Source organism: Nanorana parkeri, unplaced genomic scaffold (genome assembly GCF_000935625.1).
Source record: "Nanorana parkeri isolate BGI_ZX_2015 unplaced genomic scaffold, ASM93562v1 scaffold2834, whole genome shotgun sequence".
Classification (NCBI taxonomy): Eukaryota; Metazoa; Chordata; class Amphibia; order Anura; family Dicroglossidae; genus Nanorana; species Nanorana parkeri.
The window spans coordinates 50,406-62,978 of NW_017309102.1; the positions used below are offsets into that span (position 1 = coordinate 50,406).

The 12,573-nt window shown below is 52.5% G+C and overlaps 1 protein-coding gene across 1 annotated transcript; it reads right to left on the reverse strand.

Moving 5' to 3' along the window:
* Positions 1-4,090: 4,090 nt before the first annotated feature.
* Positions 4,091-5,026, reverse strand: LOC108802378 (olfactory receptor 5V1-like). The gene has a single exon (XM_018574241.1). It carries the CDS (start codon positions 5,024-5,026, stop codon positions 4,091-4,093), a length of 936 nt encoding a protein of 311 aa, XP_018429743.1.
* Between the last annotated feature and the right edge of the window lie 7,547 nt (positions 5,027-12,573).

The following is a 12,573-nucleotide window of genomic DNA, read 5'->3' on the forward strand; positions in this document are numbered from 1 at the left end:
CCGTCACCAGTATAGATCTAAGTGTCCCCAACAGTGACCAGCAGAGATCTAAGTGTCCCCAACAGTGACCAGTATAGAGCTAAGTGTCCCCAACAGTGACCAGTATAGATCTAAGTGTCCCCAACCGACACCAGTATAGATCCAAGTGTCCCCAACAGTCACCAGTATAGATCCAAGTGTCCCCAACCGTCACCAGTATAGATCTAAGTGTCCCCAACCGTCACCAGTATAGATCCAAGTGTCCCCAACAGTCACCAGTATAGATCCAAGTGTCCCCAACCGTCACCAGTATAGATCTAAGTGTCCCCAACCGTCACCAGTATAGATCTAAGTGTCCCCAACCGTCACCAGTATAGATCTAAGTGTCCCCAGCAGTCACCAGTATAGATCTAAGTGTCCCCAACCGTCACCAGTATAGATCTAAGTGTCCCCAACCGTCACCAGTATAGATCTAAGTGTCCCCAACCGTCACCAGTATAGATCTAAGTGTCCCCAACAGTCACCAGTATAGATCTAAGTGTCCCCAACAGTCAACAGTATAGATGTAAGTGTCCCCAACCGTCATCAGTATAGATCTATGTGTCCCCAACTGTCACCAGTATAGATCTAAGTGTCCCCAACCGGTACCAGTATAGATCTAAGTGTCCCCAGCAGTGACCAGTATAGATCTAAGTGTCCCCAATCGTCACCAGTATAGATCTAAGTGTCCCCAACCGTCACCAGTATAGATCTAAGTGTCCCCAACCGTCACCAGTATAGACCTAAGCGTCTCCAACCGTCACCAATATAGATCTAATTGTCCCCAGCAGTGACGAGTATAGATCTAAGTGTCCCCAATCGTCACCAGTATAGATCTAAGTGTCCCCAACCGTCACCAGTATAGACCTAAGCGTCTCCAAGCGTCACCAGTATAGATCTAATTGTCCCCAGCAGTGACCAGTATAGATCTAAGTGTCCCCAGCAGTGACCAGTATTGATCTAAGTGTCCCCAGCAGTGACCAGTATAGATCTAAGTGTCCCCAACCGTCACCAGTATAGATCCAATTGTCCCCAACAGTCACCAGTATAGATCCAAGTGTCCCCAACCATCACCAGTATAGATCTAAGTGTCTCTAGCAGTGACCAGTATAGATCTAAGTGTCCCCAACCGTCACCAGTATAGATCTAAGTGTCCCCAACCGTCACCAGTATAGATCTAAGTGTCCCCAACAGTCACCAGTATAGATCTAAGTGTCCCCAACCGTCACCAGTATAGATCTAAGTGTCCCCAACAGTCACCAGTATAGATCCAAGTGTCCCCAACAGTCACCAGTATAGATCCAAGTGTCCCCAACCGTCACCAGTATAGATCTAAGTGTCTCCAGCAGTGACCAGTATAGATCTAAGTGTCCCCAACCGTCACCAGTATAGATCTAGGTGTCCCCAACCGTCACCAGTATAGATCTAAGTGTCCCCAACAGTCACCAGTATAGACCTAAGCGTCTCCAACCGGGACCAGTATAGATCTAAGTGTCCCCAACCGTCACCATTATAGATCTAAGTATAGAGCCCCCCTATATTGATGGTCAGTGTAGCGTCCCCTTGCATTGGTAGTCAAAGTCCCTTTACATGAATGGTCAGTGAACTGGGAGGTCGATCCACCACTGGTCAAGGATCCCTTAGCACCTCCAGAAGACCCCGAGGACTCCACAGAACCCATATGATAGAGGCCGCTTCAGAGGAACACACAGTATCTGCCATTCAGAAGAGGATGTGCACATGATAGACCATTGGCGTGGGTTCTCTGACCACCAACCTCCATGCGTGATATCCCTCTTGGCAGCTTAGTTGCGCATAGATGGGTGGAGGTTGTCCAACAAGCTTGAAGCTGAGGTGGGGGGTCTTAGTGAAGCCATTTTGTATGTATTCCATTTCTGTAGATGAGCAGCGAACGCTCAGAGGAGTGATCAGTGTTTCGGGACGAGGGTCACCGCCTCATGAAGATACCCATTATGGTGGTCTGCTCATATTTTACAGAGTCACATGTAACTCATGGAACTGTCTCCCCCGTACTCTGCCTGTGACTGGGGATCGCAGGTCAGGTCTCATTGAAGTGACAGAGGTCAGAGACTCCATATTGACGTGGCCCTTTCATTGACAGTCACCTCCATGGGTGGCACCGGGCCTATGTTTCCCTCTCCGTCTCTGAGGCTATTGTTGGTGATGAAGGTGTGGGCAGGGCCGGTGCTAGACTATTTTGCGCCCTAGTCAAGACCAGCTACTGCACCCCTCAGCCCCCCCCCCATGCGTCATAACCCCCAATACCACATCCCCTCCCGTGGGTGGCCCCATTCTCCTGCCGGATAGCTTCCGCAGGCAACAGGTGGATGTAATTTAATTTAGCAGACTGGCTATTGAAAAGCCTCCCACTGAGAAGAGGAGCGGACCGGAGAGAGAGAGTTGCCCCACAGTTCTGCTCAGTGGACGGGTGCAATAGCCAGCCTGCTATTGGCTTTTGCAATTCGAAATAGACTGGGGGTGATATGGGGGGGGGTGAGTGATCAAGGACGCGCCCTAGGCAGTAGTGCGCCCCAGGCGGCTGCCTAGTTTGCCTAGTGGCAGCACCGGCCCTGGGTGTGGGGGATGTTCAGAGGAATCACAAGGTAGACAGACATACTTTGAAGGGTTAAAGCATATACTTACCTCTCCCGCTGCCAACACTGCTGAATGCCGTTGTGATCAAGAGGAATCATCCCGGAGGTCCTCCTCAGAACACAAGACTTCTGGTAGCGTTAATGTTCTGGTCTCCTACAGGGCTTGGTGTTTCCTCCTGCCGACCTTTATGTCACTCCCGGACAGAGCCGCAGCACTGACGAGGCCATTCACTGAAAGGGTGAAGAGTTTGGAGAAGGCCGGAGAAGGGGACAATCTAGGACAACATCGCTGATTTGGAAACGTTCTCCAGTTCAGCTCACTTCCGGGTTCAGCGATGTTGTCTGAGATTCTTCCCTTCTCCGGCCTTCCCCAAACTCTTCTCCCTTTTGGTGAATAATCCTGTGACGTCCGCAGGAGGAAACCACAGAGTGCTATAGGGAACCAGGAAGTCATCACTCCCAGAAGTGTCTCTTTCTGAAGAGTATTTCGGAGGATGGGTATATGATTTCTCCTTTGCAGGTACTCTATGTCTTTGCTTCCATAGAACTTTTTTAGGCAACGGATTTGATTTCAAGTTTTGGAAGCCTGAAAGCACCCAGCCGTCTTCTAGTATGGTGGAATGTAGAGCGTAACACGGGCTGCACACCTCCTCCAATAGCTCAATCTGACAGTAGCTGTTTGCTGGAACAATCCCATGAAACGTATACATGGGTGGCTATGTGTGCCTGGGGCAGCGTGATGTCTAAATGCTGCACTGACATTGTAGGTAACAAAGCCGAGGGATCATCTATGCCGACAGCGGTCAGGGCCGGATTTCCCACGAAGGCCAACCAAGCCTTGGGGCAGCAGGGAGTAGATGGGCAGCAGGGAGTAGAGGGGCAGCAGGGAGTAGAGGGGCATCAGGGAGTAGAGGGGCATCAGGGAGTAGAGGGGCAGCAGGGTTGTAGAATTCCTATCTCCCGATGCCCGGGACATGTAGTTGCAGGTGCAGGGCGGGTCATTGTTTTCTACATTTAGGCCGGCCCTGGGTCAGCAGAGATAGAGGGCCAGCAGGGGTGTGGAATTCCTATCTTCTGATGCCCAGGACATGCAGTTCCGGGCGCCGGGCGGGTATTTGTTTTCTACATGTAGCCCGGCTTTGGGCAATTAGAGCTCAATGTAGAGCGGGGAAGCCGCCGCTTGTTCTGTACAAGTGAGCCTGGCGATGTCACGTGATCACTTGTATGCAGCCTGCAAGTCTGCCATTCTCCATGGTGGTGGTGGTGGTGGAGTGGTGGTGGAGTGGTGGGGGGGGTTGGCAGGTTAGGGGGGCTTGTCGAAGAACCTGGCCTTGGGGGAGCAGAGAAAGTAGATCCGGCCCTGACAGCGGTTAGTTGTCCTCTTCCTTCTATACTTCCCTGCAGCCATATTTATACTGAACATGACAACATTCGTTTTCTTTATTCAACATTTTATTTTAGAGAATTTTATTTCTTAAGTGCGTTCCTCTGACTGTGTCTTTGACGTCCTTGTTCCTCATACTGTAGATGACGGGGTTCAGCATCGGTGTCACAGTGGTATAGAGGATGGACACGGTTTTGTCTGTTTCCGGAGAGTAGGTGGAGCGGGGTCTCAGATACATAGACATGATGGTCCCGTAATAGAGAACCACCACGGTCAGGTGGGAAGCACATGTGGAGAATGCTTTGTGTCTTCCTTGTGAGGAACGGATCTTCAGGATGGTGGAGATGATGTGGACGTATGAGGTCAGGGTCAAGCAGAAAGAACACATAGCGATGATCCCTGTCGAGATGTACATGGCTATCTCATTGCGCAAAGTGCCTCGGCAGGACATTCGAAGGAAAGGTGGTAGCTCACAGAAGAAGTGGTTGACGTGGTGGGACTTGCAGTAGGGGAGCTGGAAGGTGAGGACAACATGCACTGCAGAGTTCATGAAGCACATACTCCATGCACCAGCTGCCAAACCGGCACACAATGTCTTGTTCATGACGGTGTTGTAGTGCAATGGTCTACAAATGGCAGCATACCTGTCATAGGCCATGACGGCTAGAAGAACACACTCTGTAGCTCCTAAACCCATATGGAAGAACATTTGCATGGCACATCCCAACAAGGAGATACTTCTGTCCATGGCTACAGTGTTTATCAGAAGTTTGGGGACGATGTTGGAGGAGAAGCAAAGGTCGATAATGGAGAGGTGACTCAGGAAGAAGTACATGGGGGTCTGTAGCTTGGGGTTGATCCTCACCACGATGATCAGTAGAAGGTTTCCTGACACTGTGACTATGTACATCACAAGGAACACAAGGAAACAGATGGCCTGCAGAGACGGGACGTCAGATAGACCAAGGAGGATGAACCTTCCTGGAGATGTTTGGTTGGCTTCCTCCATGACATTTATTGATATCTGGCAGAAGAAAAGAGTAACAATTCCAATAACATGTATTTGTATTTTCATTTCTTTTAAAGTGTTAATTTCCCCCCCTAAGGTGGTACTTATAGGTGCTACTGGTCAACAGTGTGGCTTGGTGGCGCGAGTCAACCCCTGACTTCTTATGTCTGGGATTCTTCAACAGTAAGATCTTCCTGACCCTATTCCTGTCCACCTGCGAGCTTTGAGTGTCCCTACCAATGTCTGCGTGTTCAAGCTTTCCTCATTCTTCCTAATATAATATCACTTTCACTGAGAGGGTGAGAACCCCCCTGCCACAGGCGTGGAGACCCCAGAACTCAAGCATAGATATATTGCCAATAGAGATGATCAGGTGGTATTACTGAGTGAGATTGCTCTGCGGAGTCAACTCTAAATGCTGCTCCTGCTCCCCAATGTCAGCGATGACACGGCAAGGTCTGATATAGTCATTTGGATATTTAATGTCTAACCCCTCAGAGCCAGGGCCGGTGCTAGGACCTAGACAGGCAAAGTTGCATTTTTTTGCCCCTGCCAACCCCCTCCCCGACCCCCTGTAGCGCTGGGCCTGCTCCCTATCAGCATGTTTTTTTTTTCTTCACTTACCTTTGGTGCGGGAGAGCAGCGGCGAGTCAGCGCTGGTCCAACAATTTTTTTGGCAGTGCGCATGTCTAATAATGATGATAATGATAATAACAATAATATAATTTCCATAGCAATTTTTTATTAATTTCAGTTTTACATTTTCATGAAAAGAAACATGTGGACGTCCTGAGACATTCCTGGGTCATTGTGCAGACCGTGGGGGGGGGGGAGGGGGGGGTCATTCACTAAAGGCCAATAGACTGTTCACTTTGTAAGGGAATTTACAGTTTCCATTTAGTAAATGAACCTTGCCAGGAACAGCCAATAATGTGGACGGAAAATGGAGAAACGATTATATTTGCTTGTTTATGATTGGATGATGGAAGTCAGTGGAACGTCACCTCATCAGGGGAAACTTCCCTTACAAAGTGAACAGTCTATTGGCCTTTGAAAGACCCCCAAAGTGTCTGCACGATGACCTTCTTCTCAGGATCTCCACACGTTTACTTTCATGAAAAATTAAAATTGAAATAAATAAAAAATTGCTATTGAAATGACATCAGCAGACGGCCTTGTCTCTGGAATGGATACACGGTGTCTGTGTGTAGGTTCACATCCTGAGCCGGCACTACAGCAAGAGGCCCCCAGCTGCAAAGGGAAGTTCTCCCCCAGCATGAGAAGACATGAGGATTTAAAAGGAAGAGCAGCAAAGAGAAGGGAGACCACCATGGATTACAGTGAGGCGCACATTACAGTATTGGTTTATGTTACACAATCTGAGGGTTAGCCATCAGGTCACCAATTTGTTTTTACTGTTAGTAAAATGTATAAAATTATTTGGGTGAAAATCAGTTTAAAAAAATCTGTTTACATTCATTTGACAATTTTTGTATAATGTGAAAAAAAATATACAAAATTAGAAAAAAAAAACGTCTTTCCTGCAGATAATTTCGCCGTGCGAACAGATTGTTCATGGCGGGATGAGGGAGCGGTATCAGGATTAAAGGAGAAGTACGAGGTCCGGGCTTTTCCTCATAGTCCTCCTCAGGGTAACGGGAGGACACAAACTAGCGTCCTCCCATCACCCTAAGCTCAGTATATAGGGAGCAGGTCACAGCAGGCTGAGCGGTGTGGGAGGAGAGCTCAGCCTGCTGTGACAGCGCTGGCCTGTCTCCGCCCCCACACCGCTCTGCCAGACTGTGATAGGCGGCTGAGCGGTGTGGGAGGAGAGCTCAGCCTCCTGTGACAGCCCGGGCTGTCTCCGCCCCCACACCGCTCTGCCAGACTGTGATAGGCGGCTGAGCGGTGTGGGAGGAGAGCTCAGCCTCCTGTGACAGCCCGGGCTGTCTCCGCCCCCACACCGCTCTGCCAGACTGTGATAGGCGGCTGAGCGGTGTGGGAGGAGAGCTCAGCCTCCTGTGACAGCCCGGGCTGTCTCCGCCCCCACACCGCTCTGCCAGACTGTGATAGGCGGCTGAGCGGTGTGGGAGGAGAGCTCAGCCTCCTGTGACAGCCCGGGCTGTCTCCGCCCCCACACCGCTCTGCCAGACTGTGATAGGCGGCTGAGCGGTGTGGGAGGAGAGCTCAGCCTCCTGTGACAGCCCGGGCTGTCTCCGCCCCCACACCGCTCTGCCAGACTGTGATAGGCGGCTGAGCGGTGTGGGAGGAGAGCTCAGCCTCCTGTGACAGCCCGGGCTGTCTCCGCCCCCACACCGCTCTGCCAGACTGTGATAGGCGGCTGAGCGGTGTGGGAGGAGAGCTCAGCCTCCTGTGACAGCCCGGGCTGTCTCCGCCCCCACACCGCTCTGCCAGACTGTGATAGGCGGCTGAGCGGTGTGGGAGGAGAGCTCAGCCTCCTGTGACAGCCCGGGCTGTCTCCGCCCCCACACCGCTCTGCCAGACTGTGATAGGCGGCTGAGCGGTGTGGGAGGAGAGCTCAGCCTCCTGTGACAGCCCGGGCTGTCTCCGCCCCCACACCGCTCTGCCAGACTGTGATAGGCGGCTGAGCGGTGTGGGAGGAGAGCTCAGCCTCCTGTGACAGCCCGGGCTGTCTCCGCCCCCACACCGCTCTGCCAGACTGTGATAGGCGGCTGAGCGGTGTGGGAGGAGAGCTCAGCCTCCTGTGACAGCCCGGGCTGTCTCCGCCCCCACACCGCTCTGCCAGACTGTGATAGGCGGCTGAGCGGTGTGGGAGGAGAGCTCAGCCTCCTGTGACAGCCCGGGCTGTCTCCGCCCCCACACCGCTCTGCCAGACTGTGATAGGCGGCTGAGCGGTGTGGGAGGAGAGCTCAGCCTCCTGTGACAGCCCGGGCTGTCTCCGCCCCCACACCGCTCTGCCAGACTGTGATAGGCGGCTGAGCGGTGTGGGAGGAGAGCTCAGCCTCCTGTGACAGCCCGGGCTGTCTCCGCCCCCACACCGCTCTGCCAGACTGTGATAGAAGCCGCCTGTGACACCCCGGGCTGTCTCCGCCCCCACACCGCTCTGCCAGACTGTGATAGGCGGCTGAGCGGTGTGGGAGGGGAGCTCAGCCTCCTGTGACAGCGCGGGCTGTCTCCGCCCCCACACCGCTCTGCCAGACTGTGATAGGCGGCTGAGCGGTGTGGGAGGGGAGCTCAGCCTCCTGTGACAGCGCGGGCCGTCTCCGCCCCCACACCGCTCTGCTAGACTGTGATAGGCGGCTGAGCGGTGTGGGAGGAGAGATGCCGGCCGCTCACAGCGCTCTCCTCCCGCAGCGCTCGACCGGCTGTCACTTTTTCTCCTCCTTGCTGGAACACAGAGCAGCGCCCATTGGGGAGAGAAGAAATGGGGGGTGCGCTGATGTATCGGCAGGAAAATGGCACTTTCTGCATTTAGCCAAAAGTGCCATTTTCGGCCGGTATGTTTCGGCGGCCGATATATCGGCGCATCCCTACTTGTAACTCTTGTGACGTTGGGGAATGCGGCACTAATGGTGAACGCTCACATACCAGTCTCGAAGCCACTTTAGCATAAAACAGAACAGTCTTTTATTGCCTCCAGAGCAGAAACATAACTTCAACAATTAACACGCAATCCGGTTGTATTCCAGCAAACCGAACATAGTCTCACCGACTCCAGGTTGTCACACATACTCCATGTGTCACTGGCTCTCTCAGCCTCCTCGGCTGCCTTCCCTGTGCCTCCAGCACATACAGCCACCTGGCTCCCCTTCTGGGAGGAGTCCTCCTGACTCCTGAACACCTTCTGTTCCTCTTCCACTGGTGGTCCGCGGGAAAATTTGGGTGGTCCCTGGGCTCCTCTGATGCCGTGCAGGGCTGGGCCGTCATTGAAGCGGCACGGAGGCTCCGGGGGCTGCCTCTCACTCACTCGAGCAGCGGCTGTCACAAGCAATGCGCAGCTCTCAGTACGGCGCGCGCTCTGCAGGGGGCGGGGCATCTCGTCAGTACCCGGACTGAGCAGGCTGCGGGACAAAGTGGGGAGAAGCCAGGTAATAGTGGCTCAGTGTGGGGGAAGGGGAGGCACAGGGGTGGTTTGGGCAGTGCTGAAGCTAGAGGGGGCATGAGCCCCGGGCGCTGGCCGCAGGGCCAGTGGCAGATCCGGTAGGGGTGGGACAATTAATATTATTACTGGGCCGGGGAAGGCGGCACCGCTCCCTCCCTCCACCAGCACTGCCACACCCGCACCTATGTATGTAGGTGTATATATATATATATTCTCCTATATCTGAATAGACCTCTTAGTTCTGGAGAATTTCGGTTGTTTGTGTTCTTGTAACTGATTTGTTTTTTCTTCTCTACTCCTTATTGAGCATCGGGGGTCCGTGCTGTATAAGGAACGGGCACAGTTTTCTCTGTTTTGTGACAGTAGATAGAGCGGGGGTCTCAGATACATAAACAGGAGGCTCCCATAGTAGAGATCCACCACAGTCACGCGGTAACCACATGTGGAGAAAGCTTTATGCCTTCCTTGGGTGGGACGGATCTTCCGGATATCAGAAAGGAGGTGAAGATATGAGATCAACCAGAAAAACATAATGATGAACCCGCGCTGAGATGTACACGACTACCTCATTAAAGGAGAACTATGGGGTTAAGGCTTTTCCCCATAGTTCTCCCCAGGGTCACCCTAAGCTCAGTATATAGGGAGCTACAGCTCGCGATATACTGAGACGCCGCAGCCGGAGCGGATCCCGACAATTGTGCCGGGATGCGCCCAGCTGCGTGAGTGACAGCTGGCTCTGTCTATCTAGAGGAGGAGCCAGCTGTACCCACCCCCTCCCCCCGTCCGTTCCGCCAGTCAGCGCTGGCGGATCAGAGCGGGGGGAATCCAGCCCCTCCCCTGTCACAGCAGAGAGCCGAGACAGGATCGAGAGGGGAGCGAACGCCGGTATGTGTTCGCTCACTGAGCCGACCTGTGACAGTCTCATTGTCACAGGTCGGCTAGAACTATGAGGTGAGTGAAAAGCCCCTCCCCCCCCCTCATAGTTCTCCTTTAAGTGAAGTATCTGCTGGGCATTGGAAGGGATGGTGGTATCTCACAGAAGGTCCATGACCTGAGGGTTGCTGAGAATTTTGGGAAGGACGGTGGACAAGAAACCAATGCCAATCATGGAGTATGTGGGGGGTCTGTAGCTTTGGGTTGGTCCTCACAATGATCAGTAGAAGGTTTCCTGGCCATATGATTATGTACAGCACCAACAACATAAGGAAACAACTTGCCTGGAGATCTGGGACATTTGGAAGTCTGAGGAGGACCTCTCTGGAGGCTTGGTTCACGTCTTCCATAAAAGTCTGACAGGAGAAGAGTTTATTGATACTATTAGTGGTTGTAGTATATAGATAGTATGTATTGATCGTAGTGGAGCATGGGGAACTGAACCACCTTGGCTTCATCTACAACAGTGAGATCCTCCTGCAATCATTCCTGACCCTGTTCCTCTCCAGCTAGAGGTGTTGGGTGCTCCTGCCCACATTTGTGTGTTCAAGGCTCCTTTTATTGCACTCTCCATACTATAAACCAAAATATAAAGTAGCGAAGAGTGGGAACCCCACACAATGGGGAACGCGGGTAGGTATGCAGACCCAGACATTTCACCAATAGAGTCCCTGAGACATACACCAAAACAATGTACCTATCCCTCATATTATGGAATATGTTGTCTGCAGTGCTGGTTCTGTTAATACTACGACATGCAACCCAACCCAAAGATATTGTAGACAATTGTGATCTTCTAAACTTGTTGGAGTAGCCGATATCATTGGAAGCAGTGGCGTAACAGTCGCCATAGCGACCCAGGAGGCCGCTATGGGGCCCAGGGCGCAGGGGGGCCCGGGCCAGATGCCGTGCGGGCCGCCTGGGTCGCTATGGCATCTTCTGCTGGTGGCTTTCGCTGGCGGATGTGAGAAGAATGCGCCGCTGTTCAGATCACTGACCGGTTCTCGGAGTCAGTGAGAGCCAGCAGCGGCGGTAGAGCAGGCTGGACCCGGCAGTGGAGGAGGAGGCTGGGGCCCATGGTCGGCAGCTGCAGAGGAGGCAGGGCCCCGTGACGGAGAAGGAGGCGGGCCCCATCAGCGACCGTGGAGGAAGAGGAGGCGGACAGGTAAGGAGTGCGACCAGCCTACCTGAGGGTGACCCTGCAGAGCCCACCATAGAGAGTCTATGGTGGGCTTTGCAGGGTCACCCTCAGGTGGGATCTCAAGTGGGCTCTGCAAGGGGCATAACTAGAAGTCAGGGCTCCATACAAAAATGTTTCTACTGGGCCCTGTGACTTCTAGTTACGCCCCTGATTGAAGGTGGCAGCACCAGAAATGGCATATTCCTGAAAATGTAAACAGCAACACTGATGAATGAAGATCTGCCAGGACTGTCATGTCCTGGGGCAAGCCCGACCCCCTGCTGGTATTTACTGCCCACATCTGTGTCAGTAAGGAAGCATATACGCTGGGATGGGGGGCAGGGGCATATGATGGAACCTTCTTCCTGTGTTCACACATGCCATGGGGGTTTTTCTCTATGCCCAGGACACGCCTCTCCAGGAGGTCTCAGCGAATCACATTCTTGATTGTAGAGTCCAGAAAGTCTTTGTCTTGTCCAAGCGGTCACCAAGGTTTACCATTGTCCCTGCTGGTGAGCTAGGTTAGTGCAGCTCACTAACTGCACTAACCTAGCTCACTAACTGCACAAACCTAGCTCACCAGCAGGGACAATGGTAAACCTTGGTGACCGCTTGGACAAGACAAAGACTTTCTGGACTCTACAATCAAGAATGTGATTCGCTGAGACCTCCTGGAGAGGCGTGTCCTGGGCATAGAGAAAAAACCCCCATGGCATGTGTGACTGAGAGTGAGAGAGAATGGTGTGACTAGCAGAATTCAGCTGGCTCTGCCTCTAGATAGGAGGAGCCAGCTGTCACTCACGCAGCTGGGCGGATCCCGGCACAATTGTCGGGATCCGCTCCGGCTGCGGCGTCTCGGTATACCGCGAGCTGCAGCTCCCTATATACTGAGCCTTGGGTGACGGGAGGACGCTAGTTTGTGTCCTTCCGTTACCCTAAGTAAAACTACGGGGGAAAGCCCTGACCTCATAGTTCTCCTTTAAGGCACCCCCCAAATCAGAGCACATTCTACATATCCCCATTTATTTATTTTATTTAACTTCCTTTTTTTTAGTTACAGGTGATCTAGATCAGGTCAAAGAAGAACGTTGTAGCTGCTCAAATCAATTTACAACTAACGAGGAAAAGGTTGGCCGGCCTTGTGGCTTGACATATACGGGCAACCGCCCCAACTCTCACTCCAAGTGTTAGAGAATGTTTGTAGTTTGTTAGAGAATGTTTGTAGTTAGTGTGCTGAAGAGCTGGGTTAGGTGCAATAAAATCCTGACTCAGTGCTTCCTCCTGCACCCCTGCAGCAATAGGTCCCTTATAAAGAACATTATATATATATATATAGTCAGTGGTTACAAA